At 47.8% G+C, this 20,535-nt stretch overlaps 1 protein-coding gene across 1 annotated transcript in view; it reads right to left on the bottom strand.

Moving 5' to 3' along the window:
- Positions 1-20,535, bottom strand: part of Plcg2 (phospholipase C gamma 2) — an 81,576-nt gene that overhangs the window by 35,045 nt on the left and 25,996 nt on the right. Inside the window, exons 9-19 of the mRNA XM_032887542.1 lie at positions 18,978-19,096; positions 17,348-17,433; positions 14,846-14,996; positions 13,237-13,405; positions 11,951-12,055; positions 9,913-10,002; positions 9,287-9,462; positions 8,987-9,187; positions 6,975-7,094; positions 2,342-2,522; positions 628-699 (exon numbers count right to left, since the gene is read on the bottom strand). Of these exons, the coding sequence (XP_032743433.1) occupies positions 628-699; positions 2,342-2,522; positions 6,975-7,094; positions 8,987-9,187; positions 9,287-9,462; positions 9,913-10,002; positions 11,951-12,055; positions 13,237-13,405; positions 14,846-14,996; positions 17,348-17,433; positions 18,978-19,096 (1,470 nt within the window). The remainder of the gene's footprint in view (positions 1-627; positions 700-2,341; positions 2,523-6,974; positions 7,095-8,986; positions 9,188-9,286; positions 9,463-9,912; positions 10,003-11,950; positions 12,056-13,236; positions 13,406-14,845; positions 14,997-17,347; positions 17,434-18,977; positions 19,097-20,535) is intronic.

The raw sequence follows: 20,535 nt of genomic DNA, 5'->3' as shown, positions 1-20,535 counted from the left end.
CCACTCTGCTCCTCGCCTCCTCACTCTGAAGCCTCTGCTCTGAATTTACATCCACTGAGGATTTGAAATTTGTTTAAAAAAAAAAAAGAAAAGGAAAGGAAAGGAATGGAGTCCCAGATCTCAGCAGAGCCCACCAGCGAGAGCCGCACCCTAGTCCTGTGTACTAGAAAGAAAATTCGCTCTAGTTCTTCCCCCACTAAGTTTGAGACGGAGCTGCAGGCAAAAAGCAAAATCCACCTTTACCTACACGGAGCTACGAGGCAGAGGCAGGGTGGAAATCTGAGATAGCGCTGGCCTCGCGAGGAGGTCAGCGAACCAGACATAATTCATAAGCGCCTCGGGCTCAGTTGGCAAGCAGGAAAAGAAATTTGGAAGATTCTTAATTAGAAGCTGTGTGGCCCAAAGGTGGTTCACTGAAACTCGGGACTCAAGCAAGACTCGGTTCCATCCGGATGGAATTCTATTAACCTCCATGAAACCACACGGTATCCTGCCCATCACCGGGTACTCAAAAGAAATTTTAGCTGTACTCAGATGTTCCAGAATATTCCCCGCTCTAACTGTAATGGAGACCAGTGGTGGAGCAGGGTCCCCCTCTCACTCTACTGGGTAGGACTGGTGCTGTACCATGGAAGGGTTGATCTCACTTGGGTCCACATACATCCTGCTGACGTCATAGAGAGAGTTGATGTCTCTTTCCTGAAAGAAAGAAAGAAAAAAGAGGAAGGACAAAGAAAGGTCAATGGGAAGGGCTTGAGGAATGTGGTTCAGTGGAAGAAGCGTTTGCCTGCCAAGTGCAAGGCCTTGGGTTCCATCCCCAGCACCAACCAAACAAGAAGTATGGGACCCCATGCTCCTAGAATGGCCTATGCCCACAGCCGGGCCGCAGATTTCCTCGGGGTTTCTTGTTCTTTGGAAAGAAGAGTTGGAACCGCATGGGATTGTAGCTCAGATGTAGAGAGAGCAAGAAGATTCAAAATGTTCCCCCCAAATTTGGAAGCAACCTGGAAATTGTAGGCATGCTACCCTGACCCAGAGGGTACCAGCATCTCCTGTTCAAAGATAGCACAGCAGCAGCTCAAAAGACTGGCAGGCATATCAATGAGGCCTTTCCTGGACAGATGTGCAAATGTTTGCCAGCGGCAACTGCCAAGGCCCCTGGCCCGTCCCCCAGCCCTCCTGTCCCTCTACCTAGAGTCACTGCTGTCAGCTTTGCCCCATCTCCTCAGAAACTATTTGTTCACTTCAGGGTTTGGGCTCACATTTTTGTCCTGGTAAAGTGCCTCTCCTGACCACTCTCCTGTCCACTGTAGCGTCTTCTCCTCTTGTATGAAGATTTGTGTGCCCCAAAGGAGCCCATGCTGACCAAAACACCTCACTCTGGCACACTGTGCTTTCTCCTCTAGGGCCTAAATTTTCACAAGGAAGAATTTGGAAATACTCCTTGGAAGGTGGTTGAAACACAGGGTCCTAGGTCCTAGTCTCATTTCTGTTGCTGTGTTAAAACATCCTGACCAAAAACAAGAGAAGAAAGGATGATAGCCCGTCATCATGAGGGAGTGAAGTCTGGGACAGAGAAAATAAACACATATCTTCTCTCTGATTTGATCTCAGCCAGCTTTCTCCTTCCTTATACTGTTCTGGACTCACCGCTTAGGGAATGGAGCTGCCCGTGGTGGGCTAGGCCTCCTACATCAATAAACAATCAAGACAGTTGGCCATAGACATGACCCATGGGCCAACTTGAGCTAGGAAGTTTCTCACTAAGACTTCCTCCTGCCGATTCTAGGCTGTGTCAAGTTGACAGGTAACACTAGCCAGCCCTCAGAGTCAATCTACCCTCCAATGTACAGGATAAGAGCCAGTGCCTTACTGTGGCCCACCAGACCCTACATGAACCTTCCTCTCAGCCCCATCCTCATTTAGCATTACTCTGGCTGAGCACGGTGTATTTCATGCCTGTATACCACCCCCAAGGCTTTTGCTTCAGCTGTCCTTTCTCCTCCAGATATTTGCATGGCTCACTCCTCAGTAAGATCTTCTCAGAACCTTTGAAGACTCCAAGCCACTGCCCCGTCTCTTCATACACTCCTATGCCGTCCCAGCCCTTTCTTTTTAGCATATATCACCATCTGACATGGTCTGCGTTTCTTTTCTAGCGCATTGCCTACTTCTCCCAACCTCTACTACAGGCAGCATGGGGACAGAGTCTTTGTGGGGTGTGGCCAATTCTGCATCCCCGGAACCTCCTATCCCAGACATACAGTATATATGTAAATGTATGCACATTGCGTATCTAAAGATGTAGACCGTGACATGACTAGCAAGGAAGTTAGCCTACCATATTATATCGCTCCAGGAGCTCCGGGGTCACGGGGTAGCGAAGCCTCATCTTGCGATAGAGTGCGTGCTTCTCATAGTAGCTGACGAGCTCCACTAGGCTCTCAAAGTAAGCAGAGGTCCCCAGCACAAAGTGACGTCCGTCCCGGTTGATACGACAGTGTTTCACCTTGCCCCTGGCCCTTAACAAGTGGAGGGGAGGGGGAAGAGGGGCAGCAGAGTATTAACAACCAAGAATGCTAGCAGCTACACCAATCCGCCACAACCTTGTTATCCATCCTCAGGGATCTGAAGTGAACAGAATCCGATCCTCCTATGGAGCACGAGGCACAAGACTTTTTAGTTCAGATCTGAAAGAATCCATATACAGTCGCTCAGCACCAAGCTCTTCCTTCAGCCTGACCTGAGGTGCCATACTAGGACCCACAAGCCAAACCTGCTCCCTGGTGTGTTTTCTTTTTTAAATAAAGTTTTATTGAAACATGTCCTCTGTTCATTTGTGTCTATGCTGCAGTCATTTTCTCTTATAGATGGCAGGGTTACATAGCTGCAACGGAGTCTACACAGCCTGTGAAATCTAAAGTGTTTGCTCCGTGGGCCCTGCCACAAAGGGCTTTCTGGTCCTTGCTCTAAAACTCCAATCAGTCCTGAGGTCCTTCAGTGGCCAGAGTTACAATGACTGGTGTTTTTGTTTTGTTTTGTTTTCAAAAAGGAGATAATTTTTTTATCTGTTTGAAACAAGAGGCAGAAAAGATTCCAAACAGGACAGACAATAGATCCTTCAGCCTTTTTAAAAAAATGTATTTAATATATATGAGTGCATTGTAGCTGTCCTCAGATACACCAGAATCTGTTACAGATGGTTGTGAGCCACCATGTGGTTGCTGGGAATTGAACTCAGGACCCTCTAGGAAGAGCAGTCAGTGCTCTTAACCACTGAGCCATCTCTCCAGCCCCCAGATCCTTCAACCTTAATGATTAAGAAGAGCAAGAAAAATTGAGTCTGATCCTAACTTTAAAACCAAGAGTATCTGGGCCGGGGAGGTGGCTCTGTTGTTAAGAGCACTTTCTGCTCTTGCAGAAGACCTGGGTTCAATTCCAAGCACCTTCATGGCAGCTCACAACTCCCTCTTCTGGCCTCCACAGGCACCAGGCGCTCGTGTGATATACAGACATACATGCCAGCAAAAGACACTAATTAATTAATAATTTATAAAGCAAGTGCCTTCCCCATGTTACTCACCAGAAAGAAATGACAGAGGTCTGTGGCAATAGATTCAGTAACTGGGTAGTAGTCACCACCCATGCATACATGAGCCAAAACCCTACACTACAAATTTGGACAAATATCATGTTCTGGTTGATTATATTTCTGTGGCATTAGCCCTGAACAGCCAAAGCAATTTTAAGCAAAAAGTAAAATCAAACATGTGGCACTCCTCAACTTGAAATTACCATGCAACAGCTGAGATTGGGGGGAGGGGTGCATGCCTTTAACGCTAGCCAGAGATCTCCGTGAGTTCAAAAGCAAACACAGACAAGAGTGATTACATCAAACCAAAGAGCTTCCGTAGAGCCAAAGATGTCATGGGCTTCAGGAAGAGAACAGAACTGGAGAGAATGTTTGCAAACGGATCACAGTCTGTTCCAGCAAAGATTTACGGAACACAAGTGACGGCACTGCAATAGCAATGACAAAAATCTGACAGAAAACGGGCAATGTCTCTAAACAGACATCGATCAAAAGACGTGTAAATGGCCAACCGGTGAGTGGAAACTGTTAAACCTTGATAAAAATAGAAACCGAAGCCACCAAGAGCCAGCCCTCTCGTAGGTCAGAATGGCTGATATCAAAAAGGTGTGGTGGGGGTTGGGGATTTAGCTCAGTGGTAGAGCGCTTGCCTAGCAAGCGCAAGGCCCTGGGTTCGGTCCCCAGCTCCGAAAAAAAAAAAAAAAAAAAAAGGTGTGGTGCTGCACGCCTTTGATTCCCACATCCAGAGGCAGACAGAGCAGGCAGATCTCTGTGAGTTTCAGGCCAGCCAGGACTGTTTAGGGAGAGACTATCTCAAAAAATAATGGGTGGGTGGGTGGATGGATGGATGGATGGATGGATGGATGGATGATGAATAAATGGATGATAGGCAAATACATAATAGATAGACAGACAGACAGGTGATTGATGGATGATAGATGATACATAGATAATAAATTGTTGGATAAATAGATATATGGATAAATAGATAAATTGATAGATGATAGATGATTGATAGATGATAGATGATAGGTAATAGATAGATGATAGATGGATAGGTAGATGATTGATAGATGATAAATAGATGATTGATAGATGATAGATGACAGATGATAGATGATTGATAGATTATTGATAGATTATTGATAGATAAATAGATAGATGATAGATAGATGACAGATGATAGATGATTGATTGATAGATGATAGATAGATGACAGATGATAGATTGTAGTTGATAGATAGATGACAGATGATAGATTGTAGATTGATAGATAGATGACAGATGATAGGTAGATAGATAGATGATAGAGAGATGATTGATAGATAGATGATAGATAGATGACAGGTGATAGATTGTAGATGATTGACAGATGATAGATATAGATGATAGATAGATAAGTAGATTGATAGATAGATATAGAGGATAGATGATAGATGATTGATAGATGGTAGATAGACAGACGACAGACAGACAGACAGACAGATGATGGATGGATGGATGTGAGAAAAAAGCCCCTGTCCTGTGAGGCTAGCTGAGGGGCAGCAGTGACATCCCTTGGGGAGATGACCAAATAGATAACAGTGCCAGACACGGTCCTGAAGTCCTCCACTTGTGCTTCACCCTTTGTGCTTCTCCCAGATGAGACCAGTCACTGACAGACAAAAGCATCCTGACTGACAATACTAAAACAGTGGGATCCCTGCCCCTGCCCAGGGCCTGGTGCACACAGCACGGCCATGAATACACACACCATCTTCCTTCAAGGCTAAGTGGGCACCACTCAGAGTGTTCTGAAGAAGAGAGAACAAACGGCAGAGATGCCAAAGAGGCCCAGGGCCAGCCGGCTGGCACGACTGGAAACAGGGGTGCCCATGCACACAGTACTCTCTGGCTGGACTGGCACACAGTAGGTCCTCAGCAAGCCAGTAACAATGACCTCCAGGAGGTATCTGAGTAGAAACCTCAGGGTAGGTGTGTAGGAAGGAAAGAAAACACCAATGACAGGGGAGCAGGGTAACAAGGTAGCCAATTATAAAATAAAGGGGGTGGGGTGGCAAGGGGCAGCAGCAAACTGTCACCCCATGGCAGCTGCGTACATCCGGAAGCTACTCTACAGAAGCATGGACCCTGAACTGCGACTGCCCTGCCCCCAAATAAGAACTTCAAAGTGAGGTGACTCGGTCTTTCGAATCAGGCAGGCTGAGGCAAGGGCCTCCACAGGTCTCAACTGGGCCCCAGCCTCTTCTAGGAGCAGATCTAGGAAGGAGCAGCACAGGTTGTGGACGTGCCCTGAAGCTCCAGCTCAGCCAACTCCGAGGTCATTTGGTACTTGGCACCGTCACTTAATCTCTCCGGACTTCTATCTCCTCCCTTAGAATAACTGGGTCAGCCTACCACAGACACACCGGTGTGGGAGACACAGTTATACAGATATAAGCTGCTGCCTTCCCAGAACACCCAACGTGAGGGAGGGGAATACTTGTAGGAGAGGGAGGAGTGTGGTGCTGGGGTTGAAATCTGGCACACCTAAGCGACGGCAAAGGGAGTGGGGGCCATGGGAAGGAGCCCATATCTGGGTTCTATTCCCAGCCCCCCAGTCCCACATGCTTTAAGAAGCCACTGAGCTGTACTGTGCTTCATTTCCAGCCTTAAAAATAAGGTTGGGGAGTTGGAGAGATGACTCAGTGATTAAGAGCACTGATTGCTCTTCCAGAGGTCCTGAGTTCAAGTCCCAGCAACCACATGGTGGCTCACAACCGTCTGTAATGGGATCCGATGCCCTCTTCTGGTATGTCTGCAGATGGCTATATAGTGTACTCGTATAAAAATAAATGAATAAATATTTAAAAAATGAAAGAAAGAAAGGAAGGAAGGAAGGAAGGAAGGAAGGAAGGAAGGAAGAAAAGGATGGTGGTCTTATATCATCATCAAGTGAGATGGCTGAGCAGCAAAGCAACTGGCATACAGGCCCAACGAGCAGAGTTCAATGCATAGAACATGTGACAAGCGGAACTCAAAACCAACTCCGCTAAACTGGCCTCCAACCCTCACATGACCCTATGGAACATGTACACCCTCATACAACAATAATACGATTTCTTGAACGAGAGAACACAAAGATGGTGGTCATAGCCCCTAAATCCTAGGGTTGCTAGAAGTTAAACGAAAGGACCTTAGAGAATTAGACAGAGGGTGCCTAGTACTTGGGACACACACATTTCTGCTTATTGTTGTCCTTGCCCTTGACAATGGGGTCAAGGACATGGAGAGGCATCAATGCTTCCACTGGAAACTCCCTTCTCCTCAGGCCGCATTCGTGTCCTCTCTGTGTCTCCCCTGGGGGGGCACTTACCCTCAAGTACAAATGGCACCCACCTACCTGAAGGTGATGGCGTAAGAGTCGGTCCCCTCCCGCTTCCGGATGAGGAAGGCTCCATCTCGGGGAATCCGCATCAACATGTCCTCTGCTTCCCCTCTGCTCAGCCTGTCATAGTACCACCTGCATCCAGAAGAGGAAAACGAAACGGGTGAGAGTCCTCCCACACGCAGAGCCGGCAGGAGACAGAATACCAACGTACAGGGGCCGTAGAAACCATGCTGGGACTTCCATGACCGTGTGCACCTCCAAAGACAACGATTCCTATTGAATTTTTACTTTATTACAGCACTGAGGGTTAATCTAGGGTCACACGCACAACAGCCAAGCGCCCTCCCATTAAGCTACAGCCTTAATTTTTTGTTTTGTTTTTCATGTTTGAGACAGGATCTTGCTAGATTTTTTTTTCCAGACATGCTATATAACCCTGGCTGGCCTTGAACTTTCAACCTGCCTGCAGCTACGCCTCCCGAGTAGCTAGGATCATAGGAATAAACCCCCATGTCTGGAAGAAGGGCAACTTTTCTTTTACAAAGACCCCAGGAGTATGAGGAGGTCTATGTGAAACTCAGGGGAGTCTCATCTCTGCCCACCTGCCCAGCCCCAAAGGCTGGAGAGCTATAGCAGCGTGTCTCGGAATATGGGAACACCGTTCAGGTTCAGAAAGATGTTGGTTACTGAAGATACAAACTGACAAGTTTGGAAAGGTAACTGGTATGAAAACAGGAAACGGTAACAGTAACCATAATCATCATATAGTAACAATAATAATAATGTCACTAGAAATTATTCAGCTTCCTCCAAAGCAAAACTGTTAGATGCACCTGCTTTAAGATTATCCTGGTATTTCTGGAACATGTTGACCTCTTTGCCAGCGATGGCAAAAGAGGGAAAGGAACTCATCCTTGTGATCACTGTCTGTGGTGATTACTACTGTGGTTACTGTACTGTGACTCCTTTGATCACAGAAGGAGCCTTGGCAAGCACAGACACAGCAAACCCAAACCGACCTCTGAGATCAAAGCCCCAGACAGAGAAGAAAGGGGGAAGAAACCATGGAGAGAAGAGTGGAAGCTGGAAAGGACAAAAAAAGAAGAAGAAAACAAGAAAAACTGTGCAGGGCACATCTTTAATCCCAGCACTCCCCTCAGGAGGCAGAGGAAGGCAGATCTCAGAATCTGAAGCCAACCTGGTCTACCCAATGAGGTCCAGGATAGCCAGGGCTACACAGAGAAACCCTGTCTCGAAAAACCAAAGCAAAACGGTGGAAGCTGGAGAGATTGCTCAGTGGTTAGAGCACTAATGGCGCTTACGATTCAGGTACTGTTCCCGGCACCCACATGGTGGCTCCTAAGGGCCTGCAATTCCAGTTCCAGGGGATCTGACACCCTCTTCTGCCCTCTGTGGGCATCATATCTACACACAGTGCACATAATCTGCATGCGGGCTGAACCAGTCATATTCATAAATTTTTATATTAAAAAGAAGACTGCTCTTGTCTAGTTCCCAGGATCCACGTCAGACAGCTCACAACTGTACAATTCTAGCTTCTCAGCACTCACAAACAGGTACATACCACACACAGACCTACCCACATAATATATATATATATATACATATACATATACACATATATACATATACATATACACATATATACATATATACATATACATATACACATATATACATATATACATATATATATGAATATGAGCAAGCAAGAAAGAATGGGGTCAAAGTCTGGCAGGTAGGAATAGTTCATGTGTTAGTCCCCAGGAATTCTTTTTTTTTTTTTGGTTCTTTTTTTCGGAGCTGGGGACCGAACCCATGGCCTTGCGCTTCCTAGGCAAGTTCTACCACTGAGCTAAATCCCCAACCCCCCCCCCCCAGGAATTCTAAGAAGCCGCATTGTCAAAGGGAATGGGCTCCTGGAAATGAGAACCCCGTATAGGTCACGCCCCATGGGTGTGGCCCATGTGGTCATCCACTTCCCACCCAATCCTAGGACCTACGGCTTGGACTCATGTGGGTTGGGGTTGGGCACCGGGTCTGTGAGCCGCAGCTCGAACTCCGCACAGCGCAGGTGTGCCTCCCGGTAGTGCTGGATGAGGGCGTAGATGCTGTTGAACGTGAGGTTGTCAGTCAGGTAGTACTTCATGACCCCACCCTCCATGGTAGACCGGATTCGGCAGTGCTGCACCCGGCCAGACCGCCTGTTGGGAATAGGGACAGGGATGTCAGTCAGAGCCAGGCAGGACAGCAGCCTGACCACACCACCTCCCACCCAGCAGCCTCGGAGGGAGGGGCGTTACCAGAAGGAGAGTGTGTAGTCGTTGGGGAAGGTCTCGCTCTCCCGCACCAGGAAGGTGCCGTCCTTGGCTCCCGTCTCAGCACAGTACTCTTGCAGCAGCTTCTCCGCACTGGTCCTGCTCTCCACCTTCTTATGGAACCATTTCTCCCCAAAATGTAGCTCCGTGGGGGGAGTGTCCTGAACCACAAGGAGCCGAAAGGGCTTATTACCCTCTGCCCTCTCCTGACAACTCGTTAATGGCCGTTTCCAGAAGCCCTAAAATTCAGGAGTCCCCAGTACCAGAAGCCTGAACGCACCCTGGGCTCTACTCAAGAAAAAGCCCAAAGATGGGTAGCAGGGCAAGGGGCGGGTCCATCACACCCCGCCCTACCCCTGGGGAACACTGGCCCTGGACAAAGGTCAGTCAGACCCCATAGGAAGCAGGAAAGAATCTTACTGGTTAAGCCCTAGGGCCAGCTAGCCAATCAGGAAGAGCTAGTTAAGCTTTGCTACCCGAAGCAATATCTACCTCCTTAGAGCCAAGGATGCTCAAGCCAGCCCAGATGTGAGAAGCCACACACTAAGTCTCCGGGTAGGGATTCTCCAAGGACAAAACCAGAAGGCAAGGGCAGGCAGGTCTCCACCTACCTGGACCGGATCCTCTTCCACAGTCTGTTCAATGTCGTCACTGAAGGACAGCTTGGAGTCCGCAATAGCACAGTAGTGGCGAGTCCATTTCTAGAGAGCCAGGCTGGCATTAGTCTCCCCTTAAGGTCTCAGCCCTATTGACTCTGGGGACCTGTGGGACATCACCCCAGCATTCACTGGGGACCGCCCCGCCCCAGTTTTCACATTTATAATGATTTTTATAAGATCGGCTCTTAAAACATCTACTTCTGGATTCTTGGTATTGTTCGGGACTATTTGAATGAGTGCATCTGGGAGCAGACGAGAGCGGATACAGAATCCCCGCTGCATTGACAGTCTGCAGCAGGTTAGACCACACAACCTCATGAGTAGCTTTTCCTCAGTACTGCAGACTGACTCCAGGGCCGTGTGCATGTTAGGCAAGAGCTCTACCACTGAGCTACATCCCCAGCCTGTTTACCTGGGTTGTAAGCCTTTCTTGGTCTTTTCAGTCAATTGACCTAACAGCATGTTCTTATTTCATTATTTTTTTAAAGTTATTATATAGTGTTATAATATATATCATATTATATATGATATATATATATGGAAAGGGTGTGTGTGTGTGTGTGTGCGTGCGCGTGTGCGTGCATGAGTGAGTACGCGCATAAGTGCAGTATTCATGAAGGCCAGAAGAGGGCATCAGATCCCCCAAAGCTAGAACTGTAGATGGTTGTAAGATGCTGGGCACGGAACTCAAATGCTCTAGAAAAGCAGCAAATGTGATTAGCCTCTCAGACAACTCTCCAGCCCCCAGGTCTTTAAGTATTCTTAAAAATATAGGTCCACATGTGAGATAAAGCACCAGCATTCTTATTTCTCTTTTAATATCCCATTCTCCATGTGTAAATGCTATAATTTCATTCACAGAGGCTGAATCAGATTCTACTGTGTACGCGTGACATTTTGTTGAGGTTTACTTAAATTTTTACCTACTTTGTATTTATAGGGTACTAGAACAGACAGGACTTTGGATAACTCAAGTGAATATAACTCAAGAGTGTCAGGAGGTATGGGAGAAGCATTAAAGCTTGAAAAACTTTTCTCCACCACAAATAATAATTAATGATAATTATAAATTAATTATAAAATAATTATAAATTAATAATAATAATACTGATGGTGATGATGATAAAAAGGAGGAGGAAGAGGAGGAAGAGGAAGAGGAGATAAGGAGGAGGACAACCTAGGGTGGCCCAATCCAGATTGGAAGGCCACAGCAAGTTGTCTGCTAATATATGTGATGGGAAAAGGACATTAATGAATGCTATAACTTAACCAAAGCCTGTTCTTATAAGGACTATGTATTAAAGGGTTGTTTGTCAACTGATAGGGCTTTGGGACTGACCCATGACATGAAGGGGTTAATCAATTCATTGATAAGTTCATAAGTGAATGCAGACTGTCGGGAGCTGGCCTGGTTGAAGATGAGGCTGTGCCTCTGAAGGACTGGACTGACCTCTTATCTTCTCTGCCTCCCATCCACCACGAGGTGAGCCACTTGACTTGTTCACATGGTTCCCTGTTGGGATGCTCTGCCTCATGAACTAACACAGAAGCAACAGAGCCAAGCGGTCACAAACTGAACCCTCCGAAAGGGTTCATCTAACATGGTGGATGGGGGGCGAAGCCAAAGAAAGATCCACAAGGAGCCGATGGCATCACAGCACTGTGGATGCCCTGGATGTTAAAGTTGATAAGCACATGCTCCTATTTGGGAAAAGTTTCTACACGGTCAAGGCAGGGCAAGGGGTAAGGAGCCCTCAGCTGTGGTGCATCATGGGAGATTTATGAATCTAGGGTGTATGACATTGGTCTATGTATAAAGTGCATATTGTATTGAACATGAAATTATTTGCAAACTTATAATGCAGTAAAAAGACAAATCGCATGGCTCCAAAAATGGGGCAAAGGCAGAGACAGTGCCAGACTTTATGGTGAAAGCCTAGGGCAGCTGAGAGTCAGCAGCCACAGCTCTGTGAGGGGCTGAGGGACCCACCTGGTCGATGGAGTCCCACATGTACAGCTCGCCCTGGGTCTTGTGCTCATCTTTCTTGTCCTCCACATTGACATCGACATCACCTCGGGGGCCCAGCTTCTTATGCTGAAGGGGAGAAAGGGAGAAAGTTCACATGGCCCTCCTTGCTCAAGACCCACGTTCTGAGTCTGAACCAACAAGAATTCACCCATCATCAGCCTCCCAGCAGGCACCTGCTCTCTCCACCTCCACCTTCGCTGGCTCATCATGCCCTATAATCTCAGCTCTGCTTGGAGACCTCTCCTCCCTCAGAGGCATCCTCCTTGCCTCTCAGTCTTTAGCCCACCCAGATGGAGCCCTGCTTCTGCCTCCTTATTCTTTAGGAGGGTTGTACTTTTGCGGGAGGTGGGGACTCAGTGAAATGTTACTGTTGCTTATAGGTTAATAAGCTGCAGTATTTCCGCATCCAATCTCCCAGGTCTCTTCCTCCATGCTAAATTCTAACTCTCACTTCCTGGGGATCTGTGGAAACCCTATTAAAAATCCCTGCCCTGCAGATAGAGTAGGGCATCAGGATCCTTAGTTCCCAAATCACTTCACATTCTCCCGTATATGAGAAACATAAACTTGTACTTGCTTTATTTCACTATTGACTTGGTCTTTTTATCCTAACAACAAGAGTATGCAAATGTTGGTGTCCCCAAAGGCAGATAAAAATCACGTGTCACCTCCACAGAACAAGAATACCAGCCCCAGGAACCCACCGTCAGTCAAACCCCTGTTAAGCAGTCATCACATCCAATATGTTCTGAGAGATCCCAAGGGCAGGAATGGGGCCTGAGCCACTGGAGCTCCCCCAATTCACACAAGACCAACTCACAGGCCCACGAATGAGCAGCTACAGGTTCCATTCACTTCATTTTAAGACAGAGTCTCACTAGGACAGAGTCTCCAGCCCAAGCTGGCTGGAACCCATCATCCCTCCTAAGCTAGAATTGGTAGCGTGTAGCATGAGGTTACCATTCTGCACATACCCACCCAGAGCTCCTCCTACCAAGGTAACAATGTTACTAGATTCTGTAGTATCCCCTTTACCAGAGGGGCCCAAGGTAACAATGTTACTAGATTCTGTAGTATCCCCTTTACCAGAGGGGCACAGAGGCACCCAGAGGTTGAATGATCAAGAGCTTGCCAAGATCAGAGAGCTGGTAAGGAAGACAAGAGCTGGAGTGCGGCACCAGACCTCTGACATGTACCCCCTAATGATGACAACCCTGGTAGACAGTAGCCCCCACACACATACCTACCTTGATAATGATCTTCTCACGAAGCTGGCTGGGTGAGGGCAGCTGGTCAGCACTGGCCTCTGTGGGCTTCGTCAACAGCAGGTCTCCTAACACTTCCTTGAAGACCTTGGCCATGTGACGTTGCTGCTCCACGCTGCAGTGCTCCTCGATAGACAAAATCACGGGGAAGCTGCAGGAGGCATAGGGCAGAGTCAGCCAGGGGACAGGAGGCACGGACCTTCCACAGTTACCTCTATTGGTCACTAAACACCCATTTCTCAGGCACTGTGTTTTTGTCACAACAGGAAGCTAACAAAGTCTGAGTAGGCGCTGACCATCTCTGGGAGCACAGGATCCCTCCGGGCTTCTGCAGCTGATAGAGGGAGGAAACGTGAAGGAGGGGCTAAGGCTATGTAGGGAAGGATGTGTATGAGCCCTGTACTCTGACTAAAAGGCTTCCCGAGGAGAAAAGATGCTTGCAGCATCACTGCCTCAGCCCAGGCCCCTACCTGATCCGAGCAAGTCAGGAATCACCTTAGAAACATCTGGTCCTATTTACTGACCATGTCTGACACCTAGCGCTCAGCACACCTCACGCCATTTAGTCTCTAAAATCATCACGTGGCTGTTAGGAATGTAGGGATCATGGCAAAGAACCACAAAGGCTGACCATTCACAGAAATGGACTACAATGAGAATCTCGGCTTCTTTAAAAACGTAGGATTGTTATTGGAGTACGTCTCTGTTTCGATCCTATGTGTGGAATACAGGGCTGCTTCGGATTGTCCACAGCAGCTGACTGATTTGTCTCGTGCTTTGCCAGGGGCGTGATTCTGCCAGCAGAAGATAGTTTATGCTTGGAATTCTGGGGACTCTTGAGAGGGTACTTTAAAAAGCTAGAACCCTGAGAGAAGCAGAGGCTGAAGCTGGTTGCTGTTGCTTCAGTTTGTCAGTGGCCATGAGCAAAGAGATAGGAAAAAAGAAATCGGATACCCTGCTGGCAAAGACTGGACTCGCCCCAAGGAACTCAATACCCCTAATCAGCAGGAAATAGTCTAACAAAATTGATGCTCCTTTCCCCCTCCAATTTCCTTTCTCTCCTACCTGGTGTTGGAGGGTTGGAAGGGTTTGGGGTGGAGAAGGTTGATAGGAAAAAAACAGAATAAAGTAGCCAGAAGTCCAGTTACACTGGACTCAAACTGGAAGAAAGCATCTAGAACTCATGGGTTCTAGTCCAAAGAGATGGCTGAGCAGAAAAAAAAAAGCTCACCACACTGCTCTTTCAAAGGACCTCGGTTCAAATCCCAGCACCAACTTCAGGCAGCTCACAGCCACTCCAGCCACAGGAAAGCCTATGCCTCTGGTCTGCTCTAGCACTTGCACTCATGTGCACATACTGATCAAGCACACAAAGCACATAAATAGAATAATAAACATAATTAAAATAATAAACATAATTTTAAGGGCCATTTTCATTTCTTAAGCACACAAGGGCCACTTGACAGTAACTAGCCAAATGGAGCCCAAGCTCTCCAGGGTTTGGGGGAAGTAGGCAGTGTGTGTATGTATGTGTGTATGTATGTATCTGTCTGTCTGTCTGTGTATCCAGTCCTAGCAGCTTTTCCCTTACAGGCCCACCTCCAGGATATCAGCCACTGACCTGGAGGTAACAAAGGCATGATCCCGGATGGCCTGAACAACATCGTCAAACTTGATCTTGGTGGTCCGTGTCCAGCCGTGATAGATTATGGGTTTCCCATCAGGCCCGTCCCAGCAGTCCACTAAGGAGAAAACACAGGTCCTTAGCATCAGCCACCAGCAAGCATAGCCACCAAGAGTGAACATGTATACAAGACACATGTTGGGCTGAGGCCATGAGGTTAGGCCCTGGTACCCATACCAGCTCTGTTCCCAAGGCTGACCTGGGTGTACACACACACACACACACACACACACACTTACTTCCTGGGAAACGCCTCTAGTGAACTGTTCGTCATAAAATATTCAAAATAGGTTTTATTTTCTTGTGTGAGCTGTTCGAGGCTCCCCTCTTTTGCCAGTAGAAACAGAGCAATGAGACAGATTTTTAAAGGTTCAGTAAATTATATAAATGAAAATAAGACTGTGAGGGAGCAATCCTGAGGATACTAAAGCTGGTAGCTTCTGACTTTTTCTCACAGCTTTTTCCAGAGGGAAAAGCATAAACCCAGGAAGTCTGTGAGCAACTGCAACTAAACTCTGGTACAGAATGAGCAAGTTTGAAACATTTGAGATGCCACTGATTGTTTAGGCCATTTTCTCAGCCACATTCATGGCTATGGCTTAGAAAAGCATCACCCAGCTTGATACCTGGAGTATCATCATTGAGATTGTGTCCTTGAAAGGGACTGTGGGACCCCAGCCTCTTCCTTATCCTCTCTCAGTTTCTACCTTATGATGGAAGTGTTTTCTCTACAGCATTTTCTTGTCGTGGCCTGTTGTCAAAGGCACAAGATACAGATACTCCCAACCCCAAGGTACAGAACAATACACCTGCCATTAAAAGCTCATCACCTCAGTTGTGTTATAATGATAGGATACTAATTAATCAAGACACATTAGAGCCAAGAAGGAGCCTGATATAGCTGTCTCTTAAGAGACAAATACAGAGGCAAGTGCTTGCAGTCAACCATTGAACTGAGAACAGGGTCCCTAATGGAGGAGTTAGAGAAAGGACTGAAGGAGCTGAAGGGATTTTCAACCCTTCCTTTCAAGGAAGAACAACAATATCAACCAACCAGACCCCCCAGAGTTCCCAGAGACTAAACCACCAACCAAAGAGTACACATGGCTCTAGCCACATATGTAGCAGAGGATGGCCTTAGCAGGCATCAATGAGAGGAAAGGCCCTTGGCCCTGTGAAGGCTCAATGCCCCTGTGTAGGGGAATGCCAGGGCAGGGAGATGGGAGGGAGTAGGTGGGTGGATGGAGGCAGGGAGAGGGGGAAAGGGTAGGGGGACTCCTAGAGGAGAAGTTGGGAAAGGGGATAACATTTGAAATGTAAGTAAATGTCCAATAAAAATTTTTAAAAAGACACATGGGTTGGGGATTTAGCTCAGTGGGGGGAGCTTGGGAAGGGGAAGGCCCTTTCTAAATGTCCGAAAAATCAAAAAAAAAAAAAAAAAAGACACATAAGAGCTTTGGTGATAGAATGAGACTGGGAAGGAAAGAGACAAAGATAGACTGGGGAGATAGTTCAAGGGATGAAGTATTTACTCTGTAAGCATAAGGGCTCAGGTTCCAATCCCAGAACCCATGTAGATACTGGACAAGTGGAGACAAAAGATACGTGAGGCAAGCTGACTAGCTAGAGTAGAGCTACAGGTTCACTGAGAGACCCTTTCTTAAAAATAAAGAGTGATTGAGGAAAACAACTGCTGTATGTATTATGCATATAGTAACATACACACATGTGGACACGTATACTCATGTGTGCATGCACACACACACATGTACTCATGCATATATGCACACAAAAGAGCCAGAGAGGTGGGGAGAAAAAGCAGACAAAAGCAAGGATTTGCCACCTGCCCGGCCACAGATTGTCCCGGACTCTCCATTGCATGTTTGCTCTCACCTATAGACATGTGGCTCTTGAGTGTATCATGCTAACTGGTATGTACCTGTGTTCCTCTTAGCAGAAAGTGACCATTGCTGCTGGCCCCCTGCTTCCCATTGTATCAAGACTTTTCCTAGGTGCACCAACCTATTACCCAGCCAGATGTCATTTTGCTTAGGGACAGTTATCTTCTAGGGAAAAAAAAATCCTCAGTCACCTTCCTCCCTAGAGTTGCTCTGCATGGGGACTTCTCAGCCTATCTCCCTCCCCATCTCCCACCAATACTGAAGTCTTTAACACACACACACACACACACACACACACACACACACACACACACACACACACACACACACACACACACACACACACACACACACACATACATACACACACACACACACACACACACACACACACACACACACACACACACATACACACACACACACACACACACATACACACACACACACACACACTGAGCATCATAGCCCTGCTATTGCATCATCTTGGCCAAAACAGAAAACTCACACTCGATGCAGCGACAACCAGCACGCAGACAGCGGATATAGGCTTCCGTGGAGGACTCGCTACGCAGCTGGTCTCCAGTGAGGTACCTGAGGGACAGAACGAGCCAAGTCAGGGAGGCAGCCCTGTACACAGTTCATGCTTGGAGACCATCTGAGCCCGAGATCTTCTGATCTAGAAACACCCAGGCTAAGGTCTGGGCTACACGCATGCCATCCTGAGGCCTTGGGTTCAGAACCACCGAGAAGATATGCACGGCAGTTACCTAAGCTATCTGAATGTAATGAAGACAGCATGGTCCTTCGAGGAAACCCAGGCTGGGGGTGTCTGGAGGAAAGAGGAAGCAGAGCATGCACTAATGACCCCCTGGGGCTGCCCACTGGGCTCTGGTTATCAGCAGAAATAGGCCCACGCTTCACCGAGGTCTGAGGCCAGCAAAGGCAGGCTCAGCAAATCCTGGGAGAATTTATGGTGCCATGGACCTAGTCAGCAAAACTGCCATGAGTAGTTTTTTTTTTTTAAACAAGCGGTAGTCATGTTTCTGGATCTGGCTTATTTCACTCAACGTAATGATTTAAACAGCTCCATTTACTTTCCCGCAAATGTCGTGACTTCTCATTTCTTCTACAGCTTCACAAAGTTCTATTGTGATGTATGTGTTACATATATATGTATTACATTGAATCACATTTTCTTTATCCATGCCTCTCTTGAACATTTATTGATTAGGTTATTTAAGAGAGCTTTGGATGTTTTGAAAGACAAATTATTATCGCCTTGCCTACTCTCCAAACTGCCTTCCCTCTCAGGACATTCCTCCACTTTCTCTAGGCTTGGAGAATCCACTGTCCTAAGATATGAACTTCCCCACCGCACCCCCAGAAAAGAAATCACCTTCCCAAATACGTAGAGAATGACACACTGGGGGCCTTGCTCATGCCCTGTTTGAAAGAGCACTCTGCGGCCTAGAAGTCAAACCCTCATCCTGAAAGGCTGACTGAACACTGAGGCTGGGAGGCAGCATCCCTGCTCACGCCCTTGACCTACCCTACTCATCTGCAATCAGCATAATTAGCCAAAGAAGTGGATGAGAGCATGTCACTCTCTGGGTGACGTGGCCAGAGGCTCCTTGTGACTCTCCATGACTTACAAGCTTCTGCTTGGGCTGGCCCTCTATACTGCTGCTACCCTCCCAGACTCCTCACTCCAGCCTTAAAAACGCCTCCCAGCTATTCCCACCCCGGGGGTGGGGGTGGGGAGCCCTTAGTACATGTTCCTCTCAGCATGAAACGCTCCTTCTCACCCTGCCCCTGTTCAGCCACCAGCTGATGCCCAGGGCTGACTTTCACTGGACGCCTTCCTCTCTAAGCACCAGAGAACGAGACCGCACAGGCAAAGAGCCCGGCCCATGTCAGATGTTTCCACATACACCAGCTCACTGGCTGAGTGTATATTTTGATGGCATTGATGACCAGCTCTGCGAACTTGCCTAAAAGGCCATAGATGATGTATAACCACCCCAATACTGGCTGGAAAGAAAGCTGTGTTCCGGGCCCGACCCCTTCTCCCCACCCTCCCCGCCCCTTCACAGACAGCTCTGCCAGGGCCAGCCTGGGCTCATCCGGGAACTCACGTGTTGTGGGAAGAGGAGATCCAGTAATGGGACAAGGGGTTGTTCATGTCCTGCATGTCCACGGCATCGTACTTCTCGTCCCAGATGCTGTTCTCCCGTGAGAACAGATAGGTGAGGAACTGAAAGAGTCACCAACACAGAGTCACTGTGGCGCAAAAGGCAGGGAGTCTACTTGTTCCTAGCTGGTGCCCATGCAGCTGTGCGAAGTGGCTCCGACCTTTCAAACCTATAGATGGTCCCCAGACATGGGTTTCCGGAGGTTTCAGTATAATCAGCTCAGATTGCAGCCATCCTTCTTTCAGGGTTTGTATATGTTTGGCCCAGGGAGTGGCACTATGAGGAGGTGTGGCCTTGTTGGAGTGGGTGTGGCTTTGTTGGAGTAGGTGTGGCCTTAGAGTGAGTGAGGCCTTGTTGGAGTGAGTATAGCCCTGTTGGAGTGGGTGTGGCCCAGTTGGAGTGGGTGTGGCCCAGTTGGAGTAGGTGTGGCCCAGTTGGAGTAGGTGTGGCCCTGTTGGAGTAGGTGTGGCCTTGTTGGAGTGGGTGTGCCACTGTGGGCATGGTTTTAAGACCCTTATCCTAGCTGTTTGGAAGCCAGTCTTCCACTAGCAGCCTGCAGATGAAGATGTAGAACTCTCTCAGCTCCTCCTGCACCATGCCTGCCCGGATAATGCCATGCTCCCACTTTGATGATAATGGACTGAACCTCTGAACCTGTAAGCCAGCCCCAATTAAATGTTGTTCTTATGAGTTGCCTTGGTCATGGTGCCTGTTCACAGCAGTAAAACCCTAACTAAGACACGTCCCAACATAAGCACCTCATGGACCTACCCTTCATTTCCCTTTTTAATGTGTGTCCCCAGATGCCTGCTGCTGCCATAGCACTGGCTGCCCACACAGAAGAGCTTTAGGTCATTCCAGCCACTAACCCTCTGTGGGTCCAACACAGCTTCAGAGACAGAACATTACAGATATGAGAACATCAAAGGGTGGAAAGACACCAGGCCTAGGAGCTCAGGTCTGTCATCCAAGAAGCTCAAGAGGATCAGAGTCAAGGCTTGTCTGGGCTATAGTGAGTATAGGTACAGCCTGGACAAATTACTTAGAACTTGCCTCAAAGCCAAAATCAAAGGAGAGCTGGGGATTAGCTCGGCAGTGGAGTGCTTGGATGATGCATCCAAAGTCCCGGGTTCAAAGATGAGGAATACCAAACATAAAAGGGAAGCAGAGTGAGGGACAGTTTCCTATCCCAACTCCGGGCAGCTTTAAAAAGTATGAGAGGAAAGAGAAGAGGGCCGGAGAGATAGCTTCATGGGGAAAGACAAGCATGAGACTGTGTGTCTGAACCCCAGAGCCCACACAAAGGCTGAATGTGGGAGCTCATGCCATAATCCCATGTTCCTCTACAGATGTAGAGTGGAGGTGTGAAAGACCCCAGAAGCTCCAGGGTCCATTAGCCCAGCATATGCAGCAGCCATGAAGAGCCGCTGCTTCCAATAAGGAGCCAACCAGGACCTACACCTTAAGGCTGTCTGGAGTGGGGAGAGAGGAACAAAATGAA

This window comes from Rattus rattus, chromosome 17 (genome assembly GCF_011064425.1).
Source record: "Rattus rattus isolate New Zealand chromosome 17, Rrattus_CSIRO_v1, whole genome shotgun sequence".
Classification (NCBI taxonomy): domain Eukaryota; kingdom Metazoa; phylum Chordata; class Mammalia; order Rodentia; family Muridae; genus Rattus; species Rattus rattus.
This window is presented reverse-complemented; position numbering and strand designations above follow the sequence as displayed.